The sequence below is a fragment of the Pteronotus mesoamericanus genome, unplaced genomic scaffold, assembly GCF_021234165.1.
Source record: "Pteronotus mesoamericanus isolate MK-2021 breed Mesoamerican mustached bat unplaced genomic scaffold, CSHL_Meso_final contig_657, whole genome shotgun sequence".
In the NCBI taxonomy this organism is placed as follows: Eukaryota; Metazoa; Chordata; class Mammalia; order Chiroptera; family Mormoopidae; genus Pteronotus; species Pteronotus mesoamericanus.
The window spans coordinates 2,193,721-2,220,843 of record NW_026555229.1 but is presented as its reverse complement, the minus strand read 5'-3'; the positions used below and the strand labels follow the sequence as shown (position 1 = coordinate 2,220,843).

The 27,123-nt window shown below is 52.0% G+C and overlaps 2 protein-coding genes across 2 annotated transcripts in view; one reads left to right on the top strand and one right to left on the bottom strand.

Annotated features, from left to right (window-relative positions):
* CRTAC1 (cartilage acidic protein 1) overlaps positions 1-24,816 on the top strand; it is a 134,309-nt gene extending 109,493 nt beyond the window's left edge. Inside the window, exons 7-15 of the mRNA XM_054581322.1 lie at positions 2,564-2,709; positions 5,490-5,626; positions 9,230-9,312; positions 10,150-10,250; positions 10,702-10,870; positions 20,220-20,365; positions 21,699-21,741; positions 24,090-24,233; positions 24,698-24,816. Coding sequence (XP_054437297.1) covers positions 2,564-2,709; positions 5,490-5,626; positions 9,230-9,312; positions 10,150-10,250; positions 10,702-10,870; positions 20,220-20,365; positions 21,699-21,741; positions 24,090-24,233; positions 24,698-24,816 — 1,088 coding nt within the window. The remainder of the gene's footprint in view (positions 1-2,563; positions 2,710-5,489; positions 5,627-9,229; positions 9,313-10,149; positions 10,251-10,701; positions 10,871-20,219; positions 20,366-21,698; positions 21,742-24,089; positions 24,234-24,697) is intronic.
* GOLGA7B (golgin A7 family member B) overlaps positions 10,250-27,123 on the bottom strand; it is a 39,177-nt gene continuing 22,303 nt past the window's right edge. The window contains exon 6 of the transcript XR_008529780.1: positions 10,250-10,362. The gene's annotated coding sequence lies outside the window, so the exon portion shown is untranslated. The remainder of the gene's footprint in view (positions 10,363-27,123) is intronic.

Sequence of the window (27,123 nt, the reverse complement as noted above, 5' to 3'; positions counted from 1 at the left end):
CTCCCCCTTCTTGATGAGTTCTGCAGAACTGATTATCTTCCAACACTCAGTTCATTGTTATCTGCAAAGCCTTTCCTGCCTCCCTCTGCGGAAGAGATTAGCATTCCCTCCTCTGTGTCCCCACTGCCTTGCATGTACCTGTCACCCGGGCTTTAACAGCCTCTTTGTGTCTGCAAGGACTGGGCTCTGTACTATGCATTCTTGACACAATGCTTGGCATGCAGTGGTCACCCAGTAAATTTTACTGAATGACAGAATGGACACAATAAAAGTTGATGGATGTAGTCAGTCTGCCCTTCAACCAGTTCTCCCTGCCCAGGCTCTCCCCACCTTGCCAATGAATGAAAGGTTTAATTTCACCTCCTTCCTGGTGGCCTAGGGACACACTCTGGCCTCCCCAAGAAGAGATGAGCAGGGACCTGGAGACATAGATCAAAAGTCCTACAAACTCCAGCTAGTGCTGGCAGGAGCATCAAATCCCTGAGCTTGTGTCAATCCAGTCTCTGACATCCCAGTACCTCCTCCCCAGCTCTCTGTTCAGTTCCCATTTTGAGCTCCCCCCCCCCGCCCGCCCCTCCCCACACACACACTTGTAGCCAGGCAGCTCCCCTGGCCTGTCCTCCCCATAGTTCACCCCTCCTAGTTCTGTATACTCTGGCAGCAAATTTTCTCATTGCTGAAAAATCATAAGACGAAGGCGAGGTGGTGGTGGAGAAAACCTAGAGGATTTGATAAGGTGTTAAAGAGATGGAAGCAGAGGTGAGCGAGTGAGTTGGAGTGGGAGAAGGTATCAGACGGGAGGAGAGAGGAAAGGTGCGAGGCCCGTAATTGAAAGTCAGAATGATTGCAGGGGTTTAACAAGACATGTCAAGAGGGCATTCATCACCCAAACAGATGCTGCTGTGAAATGCGGACTGGTACCGATTATTCCCGTGAAAGGGAACCGGCTCCTTGTCAAGGCGCCTCGTAGCTAGGAGAGAAATGGGCCAACACAAAAGGCCACCAGCATCAGGGCTGGGGGGTGGGGGGGTTGCAGAGAATTAATGGGTTATTAATCCTAGAGGCTGGAAGCTACCCCCATTTCCTTTGCAAACCTTCCTTCTCAAGCCCAGGTCTCCTGCCTCCCCTCTCCAGTCTCCCACCCGCATCCTCAGATCTTTTCCTCCCTCAAGAGGATGCTCAGCCCCCCAGGTTCTGGGGGAGGGCACCCCCGCCTTCTCCTGACTCCCAGCCTCAAGATCTCTGTGCTTGCAGCTGCCCAGAGCTCCCTGTGCCTCAGGGTCTGTGGTCCCCACTCCCCATTATATTGTTTTGTCACCTGCCATCTCTGAGGGCCTGATGACCAATGGCAATTTGTCCTCCAAAGGAGTCAGTGTGGGTATTTGGAGCCACCTCTCAGTCCTGTGCTTGGGCAGAGGGAAATGTCTGCCTTGGGCAGCCAGGAGGTCAGGCCACCTCGTTGGACAGAGCCACCCTCCATCTTCTCCCAGCATCAGTTCAGTCCCACTGGCCACTAGCAGGTTCCGGGACAGCATGAGCAGGTGACATTGGACACGCAAGCTTCCCTTTCCAGATCACACAAAGCATGCTCTTGGTTTTTCTGCCATGGTGCGGTATTTCCTCTGCTGTCACCAACGTCCCCAGTTGCCTTCTGGTAAATTATTTATGTCTCTTCATTTATTCAGTAAGTATTTATTGAAAACTACTAAGTCACCACAGGCACTGAGTAGATGCTGTGTGAACTGAGGTGAATAAGAAGGCAGTCTCTGACCTCGTGGAGCCTAAGGTCTAGTAGGAACCAGCCCTAAGCAACTAAACCCTAAGGGAACATAATTATGCATATAATCTGCACAATGAAGGAAAAGAATGGGGGACTGTCAGGGTGAATACCAGGGTGCGTGGGAGGGACTGTTTTCATGGGAGTGGTCAGGGAAGGCTTCCCTGAGGAGGTGACATAGTGCCTAGTAGCGGAATTAAAAACAAGGAGCCAGGAAACCAAGAGCCAGAAAAAGAGCATTCCAGAAGAGACCAGCTTGAGCAAAGACCCAGAAGCTAGAAAGAGCTTGGTTCGTTTCAGGAATGAAAGAAACAGGGGTGGCCAGTACTTAGGCTTAAGAGGGAGAGTGGTACCAGATAAAAACCAGGTGAGGTGGACAGGGACCCTGCCCTCCCCAGGCAGCAAGTTGAATTTGACCCAAGAGTACTGGGGAGCCACTGAGAGATTTAAGCAAAAGATTGCTGTCCCAGCGGCAGTGTCGGGGTAGCTGGGGAGCGCTTCAGTCCTCTAGAATTTTCACTAGTCTCCCCCTCCCCATGCTACTCCCAAACTGAGTAAAAATACTGTGCTGGGTGGGCAAATGATACTTGAAGACAGGTTTCTGGTTCCTTTTTGAACTAGATGGCTGTCCTACCTCCCACCCCTGTGGGAAAATTCTGAGACTCCAGCCATATCTCCCCACCTGTGCCCAGGAGGGCAGGGACAGCAGAGGGTCACCCTCTCTTGTTGCTCTTCATGGAGCCCCAGCAAGGCCACTGACCTGAGGGCCCCCGCCTTTCCTCCCAGGTGTGGACGACCCCCACCAGCATGGGCGAGGTGTGGCCCTGGCCGACTTCAACCGGGACGGCAAAGTGGACATCGTCTATGGCAACTGGAACGGCCCCCACCGCCTCTATCTGCAGATGAGCGCCCACGGGAAGGTCCGCTTTCGGGTAAGAAGGGGCCTCTCCCTCCCTCTCCCCTCCCTTCCGCCACCCAGCACCGTGAGTGGCCCTGGCAGGTCCTGGGGATGCAGCCCCGCCTGTACTCCCACCAGGCTGAGAAGGAGCTTGTGGCTCTGCAGAGCCTGGGGGCACAGGGGCATGAGGAGGCACGAAGAAGGTATTGTAACTCCTTGAGGCCAAGACAGACTCCAGCCTGGGCTGCCGTAACATCTCTAGTGGCCGGAGCAGAGACAGCAGCCCCAGAAGGTGGGCAGAGCAAAGGGGGTTCTGTGAGGGGCACAGAACAACAGCAGCAGCCCCTGAAGGTGGGCAGAGCAAAGGGGGTCCTGTGAGTGGCACAGAACAACAGCAGCAGCCCCTGAAGGTGGGCAGAGCAAAGCGGGTCCTGTGAGGGGCACTTCATCCTCTGGATGGGGCGTTTTTCCTGATGGCTCTTGGAAAACCTAATCTGCAGCCACAGCCTGGGCTTTGCCAGCTGAGGCTCTGCCTGAGAGTACAGTGGGGAGTCGGGGTGTGGGGAAATTGAGGCCACATCCAGCAGCTGCCCCCTAAGGACAAATGACAGAGGGAGGGCAAGCCCCCCTCTATGCCCCCTCTTTGAGCTGCCAACAGACTGTGATGCCAAGAATTCTTCAAAGGGGCTGTTTGGTGACAGTAACGGAGGTGCCACCAGCCTGATGAGCTTGAGTTTGGGGCTTTCCCAAGAAGGGCAATGGAGGACAATGGACTGTTGAAGCTGATCTCGAGGGGTCAGGACTGTTCTGGAGGTACCCTGGTCTTGGCAAAAACCCCTAAGGGACTGAGAAAGTTCCAGCATTTGCCGGAGGTTTGATTGTCCCAGGGGAGTCTCCAGGAACCTTGTGTCTGGGTGACTACCCCAGCTCCCTGCCCCATAGGCAGCCACCCCGGGGTGCTCAGGCCCAGCTGCTCGGTCCCTTCAGAGGTTTGAGAGCCAGGCTCTCTGGGCGGGACGGCGGGGGGGGGGGGCGGGGGCGGGGGAGGCGTGCCCTGAACTCGGGCCGTTGATCCTGGGATCATGGAGGATTTTCATCTTTATTCAGCTTTTTGTTCTAACCCAGATTCTCAACCAGAGACACTTTTGCCCCTACTCAAAGACACCAAACAATGTCTTCTTGGTTGTCACAAATGGGTTAGAGGGGGCCAGGGGCATCCAGTGGGCAGAGGCCAGGGGTGCTATTAAACACCCCACAATGCACAGGACAGCCCCATAGCAAAGAATGGCCCAGCCCCGACATCAGTGTGCCGAGGCTGAGGAGCCCTGCTAACCTCCCGATGGGTCCTCCCCAGAGCTCACAGGAGCAATAATAATAATAATAATAATAATAATAATAATAATAATAATAGATGCCCCATTTATCAAGTGTCTTCCATGTGCCAGGAACTTCACTAAGCGCTTTACATACATTATCTTGGAAGCCCAGGCGTCCAGTGGGGCAACCCCACGGGAACTATGCAGGTTTCCATTTTTACAGGATCAATAGCTTAATAAGGAGTTAGAGATCCTGAGGCCTTTGCTTCCCAGCTCTTAATGCCCTGCTCAACCCCCCACTACCCTGCCCCGGCCACCTGGCTGGGCTCTTAGCTTCCTTTCTGCTCTGATGGGGACAACCTCCCTCCTTGGCCTCTCCAGAAGAGGCAGCTCACCAGTTGCCCCAGGCCGGCTCATTCCTCCAGCCAACAGATGGGGGCCTGCAGTATGAAGCCCAGAGACGAGGCCAGCCAAGGCGCAGAGGGGCACTCCCGAAAACACCACCGTGCCCTTCGCAGCCCCCTCCACAAGGGCCCTGGGATTCAGGCAGGCTCCCAGGGCCCAAAGGTCACCCTACACAGCTCTCCCTCTATTCCAAAGGCAAGCCCCACACCTGTGACCCTTTGCCAGGTCCACTGAGGCCCTGTCCGCACTTTGGGGTCCCTCCTGAGCCCTGGACAAGCATCTCTGCAACTCCCCAAAGTAAATGTCTTTTAAAAAAATCAAAAGACTCTCAAGAAACAATATAAGGGAACAGAGGCAGCAAAAACACAGCCAAAGGTGGCCTCTGCCACGTTCCATGAGGCTGAGAGCAAGGGCAAGGCCAGGACAGACTGCCAGTGATCTATCTCCTGCCCATTCTGCACCGAGCATTTTACATGCAGTCCTCACAACCTAGACCACTATGACTATTCCCATGTTACTGATGAGGAAACTGAGATCTGAGAGGTTCAGTAACTTGCCGAAGATCACACAGCGCATCAGTAAAGAAGTCTGGATTCAAATGCACAGCCCTTTCCTGTATCCACCAAGTCCCTGACTCTCACTAAGGAGTAAGGGTGTGTACTAGAAAGGGTGTTGCATCTGGAATCAGAAGCCCTGGCGATGGCCCTACTCACTAGCTATGACTAGGGGCAATTCCCCTCCACCTCCAGGACTCAGTTATCTCACCTATAAAATGGGAATGCTAATGTCTGTGCTTCTTCAAGTGATGGATGGGAGGGCTACATGTGACCCCAATTAGGAACAGCTGTGTGCCTTGCTGGTCTGAATTGAGACTGTTCCTCTTACCTCTTACCTTGTTGTTCTACAAGCCGCCAGAGGTTTCTGTAGTTCTAAACATAGCCCCCCAGCTCCCTTACCACGGAGGTAAGAGAGGAGGCATTAGGTCAGGCTGTCTTACCTTCAACTGCACACACACAGTGGGGGAATGGGCATTTCACCCAGTCCCACTCTCCCACGTATCTGTCTGCTGACCTGCAGTCCTCTCTCCTCCCAGGACATTGCCTCACCCAAGTTCTCCATGCCCTCCCCTGTCCGCACAGTCATCGCCGCTGACTTTGACAATGACCAGGAGCTAGAGATCTTCTTCAACAACTTCGCCCACCGAAGCTCCTCAGCCAACCGCCTCTTCCGGTAGATGCTTCGGCTTGGCTCATGCCTGCTCACCCTTGACAGCTGGGGTCAGGGAGGAAGGTGTAGAGCTCAGAAGGGGAGTTCCAAGGGCTGAGGTAGAAGGAGGTACCCTGATAAAGGAACAGAAAGGAGGGAAGAACAGAGGTTGGACAAGAGGCTGCGGGCATGGAGGGTGAACTCTGGGTAGGAAGTGGGCCTCCTAGTGTTGGGGGGGATGGTGGGCAGAGGGGATATGGCCCAAAGTACCCCCAGAAGCCAAGCTCCACAGGATAGAAATCCCCCCTACCACAAAAAAGTGGTTACAGAGTCAAATCTGTTTAGGTACAACTGGGTCAAGCAAATACAGGCAGGTTTATTGACTGCAGGACTTCTCAGAGCCTTTAAATGACCATAAGCATTTTTACTCCCCAAAAGGTGGGTGGAACATTCCAGATAGATTTGACCACAGGACATTTTTTCCAAAGATTTTTATCTTGGGACTCATGTTCTACAAGACATCCTTTGGGAAATGCTGGATGAGACCATTAATGGTAGACAAGTCAAATGAAGTAACAGAGTGGAAGAAATCGCAAGCATCTGGGCATGTGTCCGGGGAGGAAGGACTGGGTTTTCAGAGGCAATCCTTGTCTACAAAGGGTCCGGAGACCGTCGGCATCAGTCACCCAGAGTGCTTGCTTAGAGTAGAATCCCAGGGCCCACTTGATCTCCTGAATCAGAACCTCAGGAGGTGGAGCCCGGGAATCTATTTTTAACAACTACATTAGGCATCAGGCATAAAGTTTGAGAACCATTGTTGGCCTGAGGTGGGCCTGTTCCTGGTATGAAATATGCTAATGGAGCTCAGGATGGGATGGGGGAGGTGAGAAAAGGGTGGGCCAAGGGGTGATTCAGGAAAGAGGCCAATCACCTGCTAGGCTCCCCTAGGTCCCCATCCTCTCCTCCAGGAGGTCCCCAGCTATTAATAAAAAGTAAGAGCTGGGACTAAGCATGTTTAAAATATAATTATTAACAAAGCATCAATCCTGACTGGATGTAATCACCCCCTGAAGGCACCAGATTTACTAATTAGGTGCCTTGCAAAAAGCTTATTCACAACTTCCAGATTAATTGCAGAAGATCAATTGCTCGTTAACAGAGACACTGCCTTCCTTCTCTGGCTAATAAAGTGTCACTTGCCAGGGTCCCTGATCACCAAGGAGTCTAGTGCTCTCAGCTCTGTGGCCCAAGAACCCAGGCACCTCCCCTGTCCATCTGCCTGCCTGCCTGGCCTCCGTCAAACCTCCCAGTGCCCCCCTGGGCCACCCCACGGGCTGCCTGGCACAGGGCTGTCCTTAGTGTCACGAAGCAGTTGCCCCGTGAGTGTGTCTGCTTCAATGCAGCAGCAGTGGAAGCTACTTCCCAGGTACGTGACTGTGCCCCACGTCCCTGTGGCAGATGGCTGGGTCTTGAGCATGCAGCTGAGGCCCCCACACCGCCGACAGCTCTGGAAGTTTAGCACCCACCTACCCCTGTCACCAAATGGAACACGGTGGGCTCCTTGTAGGAGGCACTGGGCTTGAGTCTGCAAGTCCTACAGCAACGCCTAGGGTGACCGGAGAATGCATTGCCCAAACTGGGAGCTTTGTGAGAGTGGAAGGGGGCACTACGAATAGTGGCAGGGCAACAGGCATCACCTGGGACACGCGTGGTCACACAACGTATCCATCTAAGGACTCCTCTGACCTGTCCTCCTCTCTCTGCCCTGTGCTACCCCCGCTCTCTCTCTAGCGGATTCCTGTACCCACCTCCAGCCGCCTCCCCGTGTCTAGTCCTGCAGAACAAGCAGTTGAAAATACAAACCTGGCCACATGCCTCTTCCACTTGAAACCTTTTAGAAGCCTTCTCTTTGACACATCCCACGGCTACCAGTTTTGTCCGCAGCCTCCACACTCTCCACTTCCCTGTTAGAGTTAAGCCCCAAGCACCCCCAGCTTCTTTCAGTTCTGGGCTCTGCCGGGCCTGGACCCCCGTGGCGCCCACACCCTCTGCCTCGTTCCCCCCTCTTCATCTGGACGAGCTTGCCCAGCTGCGCCCTCCCTGGCCCCACTCTCCCTGCCTGCCCTCAGCCCTTCAGTGCTCTGCATGAGGTTCCCTGTCATCGTGGATCCTGAGCCCCTCTCTTCCTGATGCACACCACGGCCACAGGCTCCCACACAGTGCCCGGCACACAACTTGCTGCAGAAGAACTTGCTCAGTGAAGACATACATGCGGTGGAACTGCGGGCTTTATCCTTAGAAACCCTTAACTGCCTTGTCCCCTGAACCAAGAGGTGTCTCTGCCCATCTTTGACAGTCTGCAGGACCCGAGCGGTCAAAGGGACTGCGGGTGTCGGCAGGCTGAGGCATACACGCCTCCAGCAAGTGTGCACACAGGCAAGTGCAACCAGGCACGCTGCCCACTACCCAAAATGCACACGTGGCTGTGCTCAGCACATGTGCCCCGTGTGGACAGAGGACATCTCTCAGGGCATCTGCTCAACCCTGCAGACACCCTGCAGTTCTGCCAGCACTCTTTGCCATCCAGTCCCCAGGGGCTCCAGCCCCATGGACCCCCGTCCCCTCCTGAAAGCACCGGCCACATCACAGCCCTCTGGTGACTCTGTGATTTGGGTGGACAACAGTCACCTGCAGTTTGTGTGTGCGGAGGGGTGCATACAGATGCCCCCTGGCCCTCTGATTGCTCCCCAGCATTGCTCCACACATTAAGGGCAGAGCACCCAAGGCTGGGAAAATCAAATGAGGGAGAAAAATTAGAGAAGGAATGCTCACAGCCATCAGAAGCAGTCAGCTCAGTGTGGAGAAAGAGCAGGACTTTCACAGTGGACTTTCCTGGAGCAAATATTACTGCCGTTCAGAGTTCAAAATAGACAGAACCCCTGCAACCCAAAGGGACCCCTTCCCTCCCTTCGCCTTTGGAATTCATCCATGCATCCCACAGACGTGTGCTTGGAGTGCTCCAAAAGCCTGGCTCTATGTTAGATGCTGTGGAGACGCAAAGATGAATAATACATGGCCCAGCCTGCAAAGAGCTCACAGTCTAACTGGGGAGATAAGATGCATTTATACAGAGCTTTGACACAGGCAGAAAGTGATAAAGGCCAGGCAAGTGATAAAGGCAGAGAAGGAAGGCATTGCCTCTAGCGGGACAACCAGAGAGAACTTGGGGGAGGTGGCATTTGAGTGGGGTTTGAACCCAGCTACCATCTGGAACTTGGAAACCTAGGGCCACTTGAAAGAAAGTAAAGGTCATTTGAAGGTAGCGGTGTCCTTGTCCCTTCTCCATCCATCAACTGGCCTTCCCAAGATTGTCTATAATTCATCCATTAGAGAAGGAAAAAATCAATATTTACCAACGTAAATTAAAACCCAAGAAGAGGGTGTAGACAGTGTTTGTGAACAAAGAGTGGCTCCGCAGGCAGGCAGGTTGCAGCCCATGCATAGTGGGACCCAGGGATGTTCAAGGGACAGAGAATGAAGTAAGCCAGTAGGTCTCTAGGTCCAGGTAGCCATGGGGCCTCCCCAGCTGGTTACTCATCCATGAACGGCCTGTGTCTTCTCCAACAGCGTCATTCGCAGGGAACACGGCGACCCCCTCATTGAGGAGCTCAATCCTGGAGATGCCTTGGAGCCTGAGGGCCGGGGCACAGGTGAGGCACCTAAGGGCTCAGCCTGCCCTCTCCCATCTCAGCGCTGCCCATACCCTGGGATGAGGGAGGGAAGGATGGGGCATCCAGTTGCACCACAGGGCTCCTCCAGTCCCTCCTATTCTAAGGGATAAGACCCTAGGGCAGGAGTGAGAGTGAAGAAGAAGTTCCTGAAAGCGTCAGTCAGGAAGCAGAGGAGGGGATGGATGGCCCATCCTCCCAGTCCCAGAGCGGCTGGGGCCGTGGCTGGGGCCAAGGATCTATCTGGCAATGCCTTGATGGGTGGGATAGAAAGGAGAGGTTGGGGGTCCTGAAGTCCAACCCCTCCCTTCTTGGCACTCAGCCTGGTGTCAAAGAAAGAACACTGGATTAGGGGTCCCAAGACCCAGTCCTGCCATTGCCTTGCTGGTGGTCTTAGAAAAGTGACTTCATCTGGGTCTGGTTCCCCACCTCCATTAAATGCAGGCAATTACATCTGTCCTTCTCACCTGAGTGTAGTGAAGACCAAAAGGAAACCGAATAGAAGCAAACACTTGGCAGATTGACAAAAACTGTGCAAATACAAAAGACATGTATAATATAAAGACCAGAAGAAGTCCTCATGGTCTGAATAATTAGTGCCCGCCGTGCCCATGCAGAAGTCCTGGGAAGGAAAGGGAACCCCTCTTCCATGAATTTCTCTCATGGGATGGCTGTTAGAAAGGGGAGGAGCCGGGCTTCCAGCCTCAGACTCCTACCCCAGCACCTCCCCGACTCCCGGCTGTGGACGGTGCTGGGCGGAAGGCCCCTCCCCCGTGGGTCTCCTGGCCAATGGCCAGAATGCAATGTGCGTTGTTGCAGGGGGTGTGGTGACAGACTTCGATGGAGATGGGATGCTGGACCTCATCTTGTCCCACGGAGAATCCATGGCTCAGCCGCTGTCCGTCTTCCGGGGAAATCAGGTGTGTGGGGACCTCAGGAACCACAGAGCCCAGCCAGATGTGGTCCCCCGGGCCTAGGGTGGATGAGGGCAGAGGAGCTCAGGATTCGTCCTGAGAAATGGACAGCCGGGGCCTGGAGGAAGCAAAAAAAATCCCCAGCAGCACAGTAAACCTCCCAGAAGGCCTGCCTCCCAGGGGAAGCCCTCTGCCCCTTTGCCTCCCATGGGCACATCTTCGGAAACTGTTCTTCCTGAGTCTATTGGCTTCCCTCCTCTTTTCCAGTGTTTCTCTTCCCAAACTCCAGCCAGTCTTCCTCACTGACCTTCCCTGCCAGCTTCCTCCTCCTCTCCCTTTCCTCTGCCCCTTTTCTTCTCTTCCTCCTTCTCCCTCCCTCTCCCTCCCTGCCCTGCCCTAGGTCCCCGCTCCTCCGCCCACCCCGCTGATGCTGGCCTGCCTTCTTCCCTTCCTGCAGGGCTTCAGCAACAACTGGCTCCGAGTGGTGCCACGGACCCAGTTTGGGGCCTTCGCCAGGGGGGCTAAGGTTGTGCTCTACACCAAGAAGAGCGGGGCCCACCTGAGGATCATCGACGGAGGCTCAGGCTACCTGTGCGAGATGGAACCCGTGGCACACTTTGGCCTGGGTGAGTCGGGGCCAGGGACGAGGTGGGCAGTGAGCTGTTGATGGGCAGTGAGTCCTGCAGCTGCATCTGGCATCAGGCTGAGTGATGCAGGGCTCACAGCTCAAGCATTTTCCAGGTACCACGTCACTGCGACAGCCGTGGCAGACACCAGCTATATAGGAGGCAGCTCTGGTCTGAGGTAGACCTGGGCTCAGGAAGGAGGTTTTCATGCCCCACCCCTTACAGGAGTCCCCAGCTTGGTGCCTGGGTTCAGTTATTCACCTTAGAGTCAAAGCATTTTATTCTCCATTTGTCCAGGCTGTGGCCTTGTTCTTCAAACAGGGGCCTGCACCAAACTCATCCAACCCAGCTATTTCCCTGACCTCTTGAGAGTTGGCTCGGTGATTAAAGTGTCTCACCAAACCTCTGGTGACAATAGCAAACACTGGCAAGAATGTAAAGAAACTAGATTTCTCATACATTGCTCATGGGAATGTAAAATGGTACAGCTCTTCTGGAAAATACTCTGGCAGTTCTTTTAAAAACAAAAACCTAAACATACAACTACTATCAGACCCAGCAATTGCCCTCCTGGGCATTCATCCCAGATGAATGAAAACTTATGTCCGCAAAAAATCTATACAAGATTGTTCATGGTAGCTTTATCTGTAATAACACAAACTGGAAACAACCTAGATGCCCTTCAATAGGTTAACGGTTCAACAAACTGTGGTCTATCTACACCATGGACTATTACTCAGCAATAAAAAGGAATGAACTATTGACACACACAACAACCTGGATAGCTCTCGAGGGCATTACGGTGTGTGGGGGGCGGGGGAAGGCCAATCTCAAAATGTCACATACTGTTGAGTCCATTTATATAGCATTCTTGAAATGACAAAACTGTAGAGATGGAACATAGATCAGTGGCTGCTGCGGGGTAGACATGGTGGAAGGAGAGGGGTGTGACTGCAAGGGGACAGCCTAAGGGACGTCCTGTTGCTGATGGAGCGGTTCTGTATCTTGACAATGGTTGTGGTTGCGCGAATCTGCACGTGATGAAATGACATAGAACTATCCACACAGCTTGTACCGACGTCCATTTTCTGATTTTGACCTTGTGCTGTAGTTCCGGAAGAGATAACCGTTGCGGGAAGCCAGATGAAATGTACACAGGATCTCGCGGTACTGTCTTTACAACTTCCTGTGAATCTATAATTATTTCAAAATGAACCTTTTTTAAAGAAAATGTATTGAGGGATGGAATTAGGAAAATAAAAATCTAAAAAGGCTTCTTGAGGAAGAGATGCGGTAATGAAAAAATGTTGAGAAACACTGAGGTGCGGGTAGAAAGCCAAGAGTGTCTTTACCAAGCTCAATGGTTAAAGCATTTGAGCTCTGGCTGGTGTGGCTCAGTGGATTGAGTGCCAGCCTGAGAACGGAACAGTCACTGGTTTGATTCCCAGTCAGCGCACATGCCTGGGTTGGGGCCAGGTCCCCAGTAAGAGGCGTGTGAGAGGCAACCAACTGATGTATCTCTCTCACATGCTGAGGTTTCTCTCCCTCTCTCTCAAAATATATAAATAAAATCTTTTTTTAAAAATTTTTTTAAAAAGCATTTGAATTACATATACCTAGGTTCAAAATCAGACACCCTCCCCCATGGGTTAGCACCTCATGAGTATAATGCTACAAGGTTATGCTACAACGGTAACAGAAAAAGAATAAGCAATGTACCCTCAAATTAATAAACACATATGTATACAGGTATGTTAATATTATTCACATAGCATATATACATAGAAAAAATTTTAAAAAGTACAAGAAGTGTGAATAGCCGTTTTCTCTAAGTGGCTGGGCTGATGGGGTGACGCTAACGCATTGCAGGCACAGTGGGACTTTACTCTCACTATTCATGTTGCCCTCACGACTACCCTATGTGATGGGCATTATTCACCCCCATGTACAATGGGAAAACTGAGGATCAAACAATTAAGAGCCCTGCTCAACCGAGACCCCATAATGGATAAATCAGGGATGGCATTCAAATCCAGACCTGCTTGACTGCGTCATTTTTATTTTCTTCCATATGGTTTTTTTACGTGTATATGTTTTATGATTGTTATAGGAAACACATAATTTTTATGCAGTCTGAAAGAGAAACATAAATATTTAGGGCACCCAAGGCCAGGTTATATGAGCATGGGCTTGGGCCGTTTCACCCTGGATGGGTCGGCCTGTAATTGGACATTTTATCACTTTTAAGGCAGTCATTTGCTACGCTGGCCCTGAAAGAAGTGCAAGATGACTTTTAAATATGTGGGCCTCTCCTGCAGAACAGCAGTAGCCAACATGAATTGAGCACTTAGTATGTCCCAGACACTGGGCTCAGGGCTTTACATAAAATACCTCATTCATTTCTCACCATAACATGATGAGTCATAAACCCCATTTCATAGGTCCGGAAACTGAGGCTGAAATTAAGCAACCTGCTCCAATCACACTTTCAAAAAGCAAGGAGGGCTGGGTTTGGGCCCCATCTTTTTAGACACCACAGTCTGAGATCTTGGCCACTGTGACTTGACTGCTTAGCCTTCTATGGCTGTTCTGTGTGGAGCCAGCCAAGGTCCTCCTGCTTTGCCTCTTTCTGCTTGAACATCCACATCCCCTCAGTTACCGGGTGACCCAAGTAAGATCATCCAAGCCCCAAGATGACTGCCATGGTATCATAGATGGGATGTTCCTCCAGGTGTCAGGCTGGACATCAACCCTCACCCCATTGTACAGATAAGAGAATTGAGACTCACACAGAAAATCAATGGCGAGGCCAGGGCTAGGGCTGGTTCTCCTTCTCCACATCCCACAGACTACCTCTGCTCTTTTAAGACATGTATTATGGGTGTGGCTGGGTTTCTCCCCTGGCCAGTATCTGTCCTTCCAAGAGAACAGACCTGCTCTTCAACCGGGCAGCCCCAACCAGGTAATTTGGTAAGACCATAGGGGCCCATGAGCCTCTGTGACTCTTCACAACTGTCTTCTCCCCGTTCTCAGAATTACAGTTGGTGCATCTAGCTGGGAGCCCCTCCTGACTGCCAATCCTTGCATTTTGCAAGCCAAGGGATTTGTTCTGGGTCTGAAGTCTGGCTCAAACGGCTCCATGGGTCCCCCTGCAGACTCCTCTCTATTGCCGGGATCCACCCCACTTAAGGAAGGCTGCTCTTAGAGACTGGACCTTTGGGTCCGCCTTGGGCTTGGCAGTGAGACTTTCCGAGGCAGCTCAGCAGGCAGCAGGGCCAGTAGCCTGGAACACAACAAGGGCCAGGCAGGCTCCACCCCTGCACCTCCAAGACTCCAACGTTCAAGAGGATCTTCATGGATCCAGCATAGCACAGGCTCCCCTGATGGATGGGGCAGGAAGAGAAGGACCTGGTGGGAAAGGGTGGATGGAAGGAAGGATTGAGGAAAGAGAACAGGGTAGGGATAGACTGAGATGGGGTCTGGGGGAGACACAGAGGGACGTGAAAAAGAGACAGATTAGAAGAAGAAGAAATACCCTCTGCCCTCCAGGTTCACAATCCAGTGAAAGAGGCAGATGGACACAGGAACTCTGGCGCAAGGCAGATTTGGATGTGCTGTCATCCTGGCCCAGCAGCTATGAGAGGACCAGGAGGGACACATTAGTTTTGCTCTGGGAAGCTTTCCCAAGAAAATGAGCCTAGAACTAGCTCTAGAAGGATGGTAGGAGTTTGGAAGGCGTGGACGGAGAGCATTCCAGGGGCTGTGCTGGCTTTAACAAAGGCCCAGAGATAAGGGTGCCCGGTGTGTCCATGAGATGGGAATGGTCTGGTGGGAGCGGAGCCTGGAAGGCAGGCCAGGGCCAAATTGTCGGGGGCTCCCAGAGCCAGGCCGAGAGGGCAGGTGGAACAGAGAGTTCTGGAGAGCTGGGAAAACCAAAGCCAGGCTTTGCTGGGCAAGGGCAGAGCTTAGTGGGAGCCCAGGGGCCAGGGGTACCAGGTATTTGTTGTTCTCTGTCTGACTTATTTCACTTAGCGTAGGTCCATCCATGTTGTTGCAAGTTGCAAGATTTCATTTTTTATTGTTGAATAATATTCCATTATATTTATATACCACGTCTTCTTTATCCCTTCCTCTATTGATGGACATCTCGTTTGCTTCTATCTCTTGGCTATGGTAAATAATGCACAGTGAACATAGAGGGTACATATACAGGGTCCAGCACAAATAACAACCCTTTTTTTATTACAAAATTATAAGTATGTAATTCTGTAACACAACAATGTCACACTCAAGCACACCATATGACACGTTAGGCTAAATGTTCAAATTAAAACTATAAATTATTACACACACATTATTATCCTACCAACCACACTCAAGCTGGACCCTGTATTCTTTCTAATTAATGTTGTTTTCTTTGTCTAAGTACCCAGAAGTGGAATTTCTGGATCATATGGCAGCTCTATTTTTAATGTTTTGCTGCACAGTATTTTGTTGTGCGGCAGCATTCATAATTTACCTTGCAAGTTCCCTGTTGATGGACAGTTAGTCTTGCAGTGTTTGGGGTGAGAATGGTCATGTCCAAAACATGAATGCAAGGAACTCTTGCCTTAAAGGCCTGAATTACTGAGAAGTAGATGTGGAGCCCAAAGCTATGCCAGACAACAGAGGCCTCTAAAGGGAGAGGGCTGCAGGGAACTCCCCTTCCAGCACTCACTGTGCTCCTGTTCACCCCAATTTGACCCTGCTTCCTTCCTCCCTCCTCGAATCACCCCTGCTTCCTCCTGACCTTGCAGCTGGGAGTGGTAAGTGTGTGGACATGTATGTGCATGCACACAAGTGCCTATCAGCAGACAGCCTCCTGGGCGCTTCCTTCCCCCCGACCCCAGCCCCTGCCCCTGCCCCGCAGCTCATCTGTTGGCTCATCTCTGCATGGCCAGTTAGAGGGCTCAGCCTCTCAGACCCTCACGTGCATCTGGAGGGCCCAGGCGGTGGGGGATCACACAGTAAAAATGAACCTGGATGTTTCATTCTCGGGCGGGGGGGGTCCCCAGAGGGCCCACTGTGTGGTGCAGAGCGCTCCCCACTTCATCCTGCAGGACTGTTCCTTCTGGAGGCATCAGCCCCTACCCCGGCCGCCCTGCTCAGGGGAGCCCCTGGCCTGTCTCTCCTTCCTCTCCACCCTTCTCTGACCTTTCCCTGCTCCTCCTGGGGCAGATGGCCTGCCAGCCTCATAAATGAGCGTTTCCGCTCACAGCCCTTGCTGGACGCCCCCTCTGCCCCCTGGTTGCTCTGAACTCACACGCAAGCTCCTGCATACCCACTCTGCGTATCCCACGCCCTGGCTAGCAGAGGGCGGAGGCAGCTCAGCAAGACCCAGAAAATGAAAACAAGTGCCAATAATCTGCTTGCCCCCTTAAGGGCTCCCCCACTCGGCCAGCCCACCCCAGGCATTGAGGGCGCCTCCCACCCACACACACCACCTCCCTTTCAGCTAGTTGTTTGCAAGTGACTCAGAGCTGCCTCCATGCCGGCTGGTGCTCATTTAGGGAAGGAAAATTCAGTGGCCCACGTGAAAATTGCTTTATTAAAGTGCAAAAATATTCCACCAACTGTATTCCCACCATCTGTTTTGCTTGTAATTCTTCTGAAAAGCACAATTCTCTGTGCCTGCTTGGCCTTTGTTCTTTAAAAGCTTCCAGAGGGCCTGGTTGGTTAGTGGACCCACCTCTGCTCACAGGACCCACAGGCCTGGCAGGCAGGCAGCCCCGGGCAGTGTCTGGGAGGCAGGGGCCCCTGGCTGCGCCACTGATTGAAGACCTGAGATGTCTGGGGCAGAGGGAACATCTGGGCCTGGGGACCAGAGCCTGGGTTCCAGTTCCAGCTCAAGCACCTGCGGGTCCCTTCACCTCACCAAGCCTCAATGTCTGCATCTGGAGAGTGGGGATAAAACGCCCACCTCGCAGAGGAGTTGGGAAGGTTCAATTCAGCCACACATGCTAAGGCTCCAAAGTCCCTCCTGGCCTCCTCTCCCATCCGCCCCACCTAATATGTATTCTCACACTCTGCGTTCTCCAGTTTGAGCCTCTCCCTGCTCATCAAACACAGAGGCCCTTGTCACACCTCATGCCTTTGCCCATGCTGCACCCGCCGCCTGGCATGCTCCTTCCTTCCTTTCTCTGCCTCGAACTCTCACACTTCTGCAACATCCAGTCTAAATGACTTTTAACCGCACCTCTCTCGCCAAGTGGTACCGATGCTATGGCTGCACTTTCCCAGCTTCTTATAACACACCCACTATGTCCATGGCCCACCCAGGACTCAGCTCCTCCAGGGTGGGGCCGGGGCCCGTCTCCTTCCTTCTGAATCCCAGACCCCTGCATGATGCTCGGCCGTGGTGGGTCTGGCCTGTAGATCAGTAGAAAAAGGGTGTAGCAGGTAGCAAGTCTCAGCTCCCTCAGCTCTCGAATGGAAATGAGAAAACTAGTACCTTCTTCATGGAGCTGCCGTGAGGGTCTAGAGCGCTAACAGCAAGAGTCACCTGGAACAGTTAGGGGTACATGTTTTCTTGTATTATTGCACACAGTGAAAGCCCTTTGCGAAGGGGATGGAGATGCTGAGGGTGGAGGTGCTGAGGGTGACAGCTGGGCAGGGCTCACATTCCAGGGAAGAAGGACCGTTCTCCCCAGAAGTGCTAGAGCTCTAGGTCACACCCCCATCTTGCAGATGGAAAAACCGAGGCCCCGAGAGAGAATCCAAGTCAGCAAAATAATCATCGGCGGAGGGGCAAGTCCTCCTGAGATGTGCTCTCAGAGCTTACTCATCGCGGAGCCCTGGCCCCTCCCCCGGGCCTGGAGGAAGGGAGCGAGCAGGACTCAGAACTGTGTGCCGCAAACACAGGATGTAAATTTGTAATTGTCTATGAATATTCGGCAACTCTTTGGAGTTATTTGTGGCACTTCAGTCAGTCTGGAAAATGTATTCATGTAGCTGTTCTGTTGGCTTAGGTGAGAAACAGTTGCTTCTCTTTGTCTCCTTTTTTAATGGAAAAAGTGCTTACTTTTTACATATGCCACGTAATTTGGACACTTGACTCCCTACAAACGCCAAGTCTTTTGAATCTCAAAGAAATTACTTCAAAACAGAAAAAAGTCTGTAGCTGACACCCCAATCCCATTTCTACCCCCTTCCCCAAAAGGAGTTATTATAGAATGAGGGGAGGGGGAGTAGAGGGGCTATGAGAAGTGTTTTCTAGCTGAATAAGGCAAACCCCAGAACTGGGAAGGCTGGGCTGGGAGGGAGGGACTCTGGGAAGAGAAGCTGCACCTCGTATGGGAGTCTTTGCTCCCTCCAGGAGCTTCTCCCTGGTGCTGCGGCCACCTTCCCGCAGAGGAGGGGCTCCTCACCCCTGGCACTTCCAGGTTGTGGCAGCTGGTCACCACCCTCGTTAGCTCAAAACAGGGAGGCTGGGGCTCAGGAGAAAGCAGCAGCCGGGTCCCTCCCCACCACACAGTCTGAGCCCCACCCCCAGAGCCACCTCTGCATGGATTTCTCTGCCAGGTCTGGACGTGGCTTCCAAGTCTTTTCTAAAACATGGGAACCCTATTTATACATGAAGATGTTTCACAAACTACCCTCCGTCCTCATAGTATCTATCACTATAAAATCCACAGATGGACAAGAAGGACCAAAAGCTACTATAAATTGAACAGCACTTTTTGGGTTCACTTGTTTTTTAACAGTATCTATACACATTAAGGGGAAAGTAGCACATCCATGCGGGTGATATATTATTTCCTCAGCTCACGAATGATGCTTGGGGGAGTGTTTTTGCAGGTGTGGACCCCTGAGCACCGACCCACATCTGGTCAGCTTGAGTGGGTGATGACAAAGGGGCTGCACCCTCTCTCCCTCCTGAGTGTGGCCCTCTTCCCCGAGCAGCTGCCTAGGAGAACAGCCTCTCTCTGCAGGTGAGGCTCAGCTGCCTCTCCTCTCCACCCCAATCCATCACCATTAGCCTGACCTTGCCACGCGACAGGCCTGGTGCCTTAAGCAGGGAACTGGGGTCGGTTTTGACAACCCCTAAACATCTGACAAATCTCTCCAACTTGTTTTCTGCCAGTGATGTAATGCATTACTCTATGGATGTGTGCTCTCTGGATGTATGGATTCACCAGGAATATTCTCTGAGCTTCTCCATCAGCTTTTGTAAACATCTCAGCTTCCTAGAGCAGCCTTTCTCCTGCGCCCTCCCCCGTCTGGGTCTTTATCCTCAGCTTTTATTTAGATCTCAGCTCGAATACCTTCTCCACAAGGGCCTCTCCCCAGCCACCCTGACTAGAAAAGGCCCCCAGCCAACCCCCTTTACTCCGTTCCCCTATTTTTGTTTTCTTCTTAGATTTCTTCTTAGAGCTTGTCAGTATCTGACGTTACCTATCTCTTCATCTGTTTGCCTGTCTATTCCCACTAGAGTGGAAACTCCCTGAAAACAAGGACATTCCCAGTGACAGAAAAGAGCCTGGCCCCTAGCAGGCTATAAATATCCATATAGACATAAACAGAAATATAAATATGTTCGCTGCACGTCAGCTGCGGAGCTGGGATTTGTCCCTAGGTCACCCAGCTATCCACCTCCCACCATGTTCTTTCCAACCTCCCAGGCAAGTGGTACAGCCAAAGTTTGAACCCAGCACAACGCAGTCAACCTGCTTCCCACCAGAACAGCCTCATGCAGACTGGCCTATGCAGAGGTGTCCAACCTTTTGGCATCTCTGGGCCACACAGGAAAAAGACGAGTTGTCTTGGGCCACACATTAAATACACAAACATTAATGAAAACGGAGGAGCAAAAAAAAAAAAAAGGTTCCATGCATAATTTATGATTTTGTGTGGAGCCGCATTCATAGCCATCCTGGGCCACATGCAGCCCGCGGGCCACGGGTTGGACACCCGCTGGGTGTAAGTTCTGGAGTAGCACTCTCCGATATGGTAGCCACTAGCCATGTGGCTATTTGTCAATACATGTAACTTAATGAAAACTAAATAGAATTTAAAATTCAGTTCCTTATTACACTAGCCCTACATCAAGTGCTCGACAGCCACCTGTGGCTGGTGGCTACCGTCTGGACAGCAGACAGAGAGCAGCGCACCACTGCAGAGTGTTCTTTTGGACAGTGTTGTTCTGCAGGAGCAGGAACGCATCTGCCCTGTTCCCTGTATGCCAGCACTTAGAACAGTGCTCAATTAATATTTTTTATTAAATGAATGAATAAATGAATGATGATACTTTTTCTGAGAACGCCCCTCCCGCTCTCCGCTGCTGCTGACCCTTCCTCCTTCTGTGTAACAGGGAAGGATGAAGCCAGCAGCGTGGAGGTGACATGGCCAGATGGCAAGATGGCAAGCCGGAACGTGGCCAGCGGGGAGATGAACTCGGTGCTAGAGATCCCCTACCCCCGGGATGAGGACAGACTTCAGGACCAAGCCCCACTGGAGGTGAGAAATGCATCTGGACCTCATAGCCAGAAAAGAGGCCCGATCCACAAACCCATGGATTTCCAGACATTTGCAGACTTTGCCTCTGGAATGATGGAAATCTTAGCAAAGCACCCCACCATTTATAGTTCGCACGATAGTACCACGCACACATCTCTTCTGCACCTCACAGCCCTAGGGTATTGGCAGGATTTTTGCACCCATTTTACAGAGGTGGAAAACCAAGACAAAGATCAAGAAACCATCTGCACAGCCAACTGTGAGCAGAGTTAAAAATTGACCACAGGTTTCCTGTTTCCCTCCCAGCTCTTTCCAAGTCTCTGACAAGCCTCCTGTTGCTTCTAAGGGCGGGATAGGGCCTCTGGGGGCTCTTAAAGGGAAGAGCTCTATGTTCTAACTCTGAGGGGGCTCAACTGGTTGCAAATAACAGGAACTCACTTAAATTCACACAGAAGAGGAGACTTACAAGGAGACTTGTAGGGGAGTTCACAAAGTCCCAGGGAAAGGTAAGGATGAGCAGAAACCATGGCAGCTCAGTGGCCTCAGCCTCAGGAGCTCAAGAACCTTTGTCACTCGTGCACTGGCTTCAGGGTGAGGTGGTCATGGCCCCTCCCCAGTCATCCCCTCCAGCTCCTCCTCATCGCTCGGTACCCACGGTTAACATTTCCTGTCTTGTATAAAGTGTTGTTTTGAATCCCCCCAACCCACCACCGGTCTGCTGTCCCTGAGACCCTCACACAGACATAGCAAAGCTCCCACAGCCTGGCATGACCAGGTTTCCAAGTTTGTCTCGGAATCAGTTAGTTCAAATTCCAGCCACAAAGCCTTTGCCTCCCTCCTCCTGCTGGGATGTCCGCCGCTGGTCCAGTCGGCCCTGCCCAGGGAAGCCGGGGAGAGCCTGGCTTGCAGACGCCCACCATTGTGCGTGGGTAAGGATCTCAGAGAAGAGGGTGGGGAGTGAACAGACACCTCAGAAAGCTTCTCCCACCCCTCATTGCTTTTTGCCCCAGTGGAGACCCAGCCTCAGTCTCAAGGCAAGGCCACGGGAGGGCCGCTTTCTGTTAGCTCTTCCAGCTCAGACACATGGGTCCTATGTGAGGGGAATGAGCAGGGGTTTGGACTAAATCTGTTCTTGGCTGTCCCCTTACCCCAGTGTCCTATTCTCAGTGCAAGGGAAAAGATGCTGGCAGGGAGGAGCTCCCCCCAGGCCCAGAGCTAAAGCACTTCTCATTCTGGGGTCCGGGTGGCAGCGGCTCTGTGGTTGTGACTAGGAGGAGGCCTGAGATGGGATCTTCTCAACTCACTAATGTCTCTGCTTCTGCCCACCTTGCAGTGTGGCCAAGGATTCTCCCAGCACGAAAACGGTCATTGCATGGGTGAGTTGCCTGCAAACACTGGGGAATGGGCCAGAGGCCAGAATCTCCTTGGGAGCACAGCCTGAGCCCTGGCAAGGCTCAGGCTGCAGACAAGGTGTGGAAAGGTGGGGAGGGGAGCGTGTTGTTTGTCCCTGGAGCTCCAGATGCCAAGACAACCGCCACATGACTCACTAAGGCAGGAGTGATGTTAGCAACCAGCAGGCAGCATCACCACAGTTTGGGGAATTGGCGGTGCTTTCCTGCCATGAACACAGAGAGGAAGAGTGTGGCCATGAGACACACAACCGCCTGGACAGCGCTCACAGGGAGGCCTGGCTCCTGGGGGCTGTGGCAGCTTCAGGCTGGCCAGCCCCTGGAGCAGCACACAAGGGCCTGGCAGGCAAAGGTGGGCACTGCCAGGGGCTTTGGAGCAAGCCAGGGTATGGAGTATGACCTCAGCACAGAAGGGGATTGCGGTGGCCTTGTGCAGTACGGCGGGGCAGGTGGCTGGAGCATGGCCGGGACAGCAGCTCTGGGAAGGTCCAGCGACCTTCTCAAAGTCCCCCAAGGACTGGGAGTGGGAGAAGGCCAGCCTGGAGGCTCAGCATCCAGAAGCCTCTCAGATATCTTCCATCCCATTGGCTGGCCATGAGGGGTCGGGTCAAGGATGCCTCCTACCTTTGGCCCTCAGGAAGTATTCTCCCCAAATCCACTCTGCAGGTGTCTGTCACCCCATGCAAATGGGGTTGCTACTGAGATACAAGAGTAAACACAACAGACAAAGTCACCGTCTTCAAGGGGCTTAGAGCCAATGGGAGAGGCACACAAGTAAACAGTGATGCCCACAGAGTGTGAGCAGGGCTGGGGCAGGGGACAGGGGTGGGATGGCTGTGAGACCACAAAGGTGGGGCCCTAAACCAGTCCAGGGAGGGTTCAAGAAGATGCCCCAGAGAGAGCAAGGTCTGAGCTGAGGCCTGAGGGATGAAGGGGAATGCACCAGGCACAGCGGGGAGAAAGTGTTCCCGTGGAAGCCACTGAGTGGACAGGTGACCCCAGGTGAGAAAGTGGAGGAGAATGGCGCTAACGGTGGCTTGAGTAGGAAATGAGTCCCCTCCACTCTCCATGTCCCCAGTCTGGCCACTCTGAACAGAAATTCCAGAGTCTTCCCTGTGCGCCGGAAGGACCCTGTGAATCACCACTCCGGCCACCTCCTCCTTTTCACTACCCAGCAGACATATATGTGACTCCGGGGAGCCTGGAACTCAGGCCCAGCACCTCCCCTGGAGGCTGTTCCTTCTAATGGGGGCAGCAGACCACAACTCGTGAACAGCTGGACTACAGGAGTTAATAACCTTTCAAGCAAGGTGCTCTCTGGAGACCGTTCTGCACAGAGTGGTCGGGAAGGGCCTCAGAAGAGGGGAACTTTGAGCCAAGACCTGAAAGAGGAGAAGGGTCCAGCCACAGAAGTAGCTGAGGGAGAGCTCTGCTGGCAGTGGGGAGAGTGAAGACCACGAGGCAGGAAAAGGGCTCAAAGTGTTGGAGGAGCAGGAAGGAGGCCAATGTGCCTGGAGAAGTTTGGGCCAAGTCCAGGAGAGTCCTGAAGCCCCAGGAAGCTGTCTGGACTTTGTTCGTAGGGCCCTGCACCACTAAGCAGGAGAGTGGCATGACATGATTACATTTTCAAAGATCACTCTGGCTGCCAAATTGCAGGTTGGATTGGAGGGAGAAGTGGAAGCCAGGAGGCCAGTCAAGAGGCAGCTGCAGAAATCCAGGCAAGAGATGGTGCTGTTTGGGAATAGGCTGGTGGTAGAAGAATGAGAAGCAGGTGGCAGGCGAGAGGGATACTGTGGGGGCAGAGCTGGAGGGATCTATTGTTAAATTGCCTGCAGGGGTAGGGAAAAAGAAAGAATTGGGGATCGCACTAATTTCTGCTTGAGCAGCTGAGTGGACGATAGTGGCATTGATTGAGCTAGGAAAGATGGGAACAGGGGGCAGAAGAAGTTTGAGGACTGGAGGGAATCTAAAGTTCCATTTGGGACCTACTAAGTTCAAGATGCACGTTAGACAGATTTATGAGTCTGGAGCCCCAGGGAGAGGTTGTGGCTGGATATAGGAAGTCTGGAATCATTCATGTATGAAGGGACCACCTAGAGAAAGTGTGGTAGGTAGAAGAGAAGACCCAGGACAAAGCCTGAGCACCCCTCACATGTAGAGGTCAAACACAGTAGAAGCCCGCCAAGGGGACTGAAGTGAGGAAATTGAGGCCCAGGGAAAAGGGACGTGTCTCAAGTCACAGAGTGTGTGGGACAGCAGAGCCTGAGCAAGGACCCATGCCCCCACCCTGAGTAACAGACTCCCTTACCTTTCAGACACCAACGAATGCATCCAGTTCCCATTTGTGTGCCCCCGAGACAAGCCCGTGTGTGTGAACACATATGGAAGCTACAGGTGTCGGACCAACAAGAGGTGCAGTAGGGGTTACGAGCCCAATGAAGATGGCACAGCCTGTGTGGGTGAGTCAGTCCTGGCCACAGTCTAGTAGCAAAAGGGGGTCACCTTCTGCTGGGAGCTCTGGGGAGGCCCCAGATCAAGGTCCCCAGCCCCTGCCTTCTCCCAGCTGGATGGAGTTTCCTGAGACCCTTCGTTGAGTCTCCAGGAAGACCATGACAGAGGCTTAGGGGAGCCCCATCACTACTGCGACCAACGGAAGGGCCCTTGGGGTGTTGTGTTCTGACCAGAAGCCATTACTGTTCTTATTTCTCCCTTCTCACATTTCCTAAAGCAAATGTTCTTACCTTAAGGCCAGCCCATCTATTCCTACCTGGGATATAAACTAGCTCCTACTATATATCTTTGTCTGAATTTCTGAACTGGTATTTGTCTTCTTCCTCCCAACTACTTTCCTCCACCCCCACCCGGCCCCCATCCCCTTTCTCTTTTACCCATTTTCTATCTCTCTGCTCCATCCTTTTTGCAGCTCAAGTGGCCTTTTTAGGTGGGTATCCTTCTGCAGCCTTTAGAATCTCTGAGCCTCTCTCTTGGGCCTCATATCTTTCTCTAGGCCTCGGACTTTGCCTTCAGTTATATGCATTATAAATCCCATCAATAAAGAAAAAAAAACCAACAACCTTTGTGGAAAACTAAATTCCTCCTGCTGCCTGTCTCTCTCCACACCCAGTAGATTCTGCTGCGAGCTCTCTGAATGGACAGCGGGGAGGCCATCTTTGAAAAGGGAATTTTGGGAAACTGATACTTGTGTAATCTCAGTTGTTTGTGAAGCCTTTCTTTGCATATTTTCTGAGAAAACAGAAAAGGAAAGTCTCCCCTCAGCCCCAATCCAGCCTCCCTCATTCCAGAAGAATCAAGATAGTCCTGTATTTTCTGTATCCTCCCGTGTCATGAGCGGCTTCTTCTGCCCCTATCAAAGATGGCCCTCAGGCAGTTGCTTGCTCAGTGACTGATAATGTACCACGTGCCTGCCGGTTGGCCTGTGCTGTTGCTGCTCTGCGCGCCCTGGCTTCCTATGGCAGAGAAAGCCTGAGGGGGGTTGGCAGCGGCGATGGGAGGGGAAAAGGGTGGCCCTTTGGGATTCTTGATAAAAATGTTAAAGTTTGAACTTGCTAAGTCTTCCAGCCTCTTTCTGAAGAAATTATGCCAATAAACTCTCTGCTGGATATTAGTTCCTAGCTGATGGAGAAACAATGTGTCTGGGGCAAAGTAGATGCTGGTGGGAACAGTGAATCAGCAGTAGCCCTTCCTTCAGGTGGCCCTTGGAAAGCAAATCATGAGATAGGGACAGTACCCAGGGCATGAGCAATGGATTGGGTGTGTGCACCAATGGTCACATTTGGGGGACTGGGATTTGGACCAGGTGAGTAAGACCCAGATGCAGAGGGATTACTCTGGGCCTTTTACCTGGAGAAAGTCACGCCTCCATTCTGGGCCTCAGTTTGCCTAATCTAAATAAGAGAATTGGGCTGGTATATCCCTAGGGGCCCCCTTTTTTTTCCTAAGACACCTCAGTATGTAACTGGACGTAGGCATGGCTAGTCTCAGGTTACCCGGATTTTGAAAAGGACCTTGCGGCCTGGTTTCCTCTGCAATACGCTTGGAAACTGGAAGCTCCTGTAGCCAGAACACCCTTTGGGAATGATGTAGGGCCATAGAATACTTTCATGGCCAACTTCAGCAGTGAAGGTTCATTATAAATCACAAATCTGTTGTTCATGGAGGAAAAAGCCACCCCAAGACATAATAAAATAACACTTAAGAATGCAGCAAACCTTTTTAAAACATATCTAACAAAAAAAAACCCTACCATTTTCTTATATAACATTAATACTCCCAATAAATCACAAAATACAAATGCCTTGTAGCTAGTACTGTTTTTACACTCAGAACAGGAGCTTAAATGAAAAATTTTCAAATAAAAACAGCTACAATTTCACAGAAAAGCGTATACCAACTTAAAAATCTCTCCACTCTTGAGAAGCCCACGCTTCTGTGTTGACATAGAATTAAAGATCTGAAAGAACCCCAGAGATGAGGCTCAAAGATGAAGTGACCTGCCCAAGGTCACGGAGCCAGCGGTCCCCGAGCCAGGGCTGGAGCCTCTCTCACCACACTGTCATTGCGGGGGGGGGGGACAGACAGCGCTGTCACTGTTCAGACCCTTCCCTAGTCTTTCTGGAAGATGCTGCCTTTTTAGAAACGAACAAGTGCATCTAAGATAGTAAGATAAGTAAAACCCAAAACCCACAGAGGCAATGGCTCCAACTACAATGGTAAATGACAAGATAACAGTGTCCTTTGACTGGCTGCACACACAACACAAGAAATAAGGGACAGGGCAGCTAGCGAGGCAGCGTGCCAAGGACATCGGGAGGTTCACAGTGATAGCAAATTTCAGAGGATGCCTTATAAGTAGTAACTATGAATCGCTGCACTTTGAGTTTCTTATAAGAGGGTGTATTTTTGTTGTTTTATCCTATTTGGTCAGTGGGGCCAGATGAGTTACCAAGAGGAGTTCAAATTCCCGCCAGCTGTTAAGAGCACAACTATCCCAACTCCAGGATAAGCAGGTTTTCCACTAGATGCATTCATTCATTCAACAAATGTTGGTTGAGCGCTCACTATATGCGAGGTACTGAGCTACGCTCTGCGCATGCAGTGGTAAGTTCAGGTGACATGGTTGCTGTCCCCACACTAACTTCCCCCAGCCCAGAGCCCAGTGCATGGGATAGGAATGGGACTCAGAGGGGCTTTCTAAAAGATCTAGCTAAATTTGGGGGCTGCTATACCAGAAAGCATGCTCTCCGCATTTGTTCACAAGCATTCATTGAGAACCTCCTGTGTGACGAGCACCGGGTCCCCCTCATAAGGAATATGACAAGGTCCCTCCAA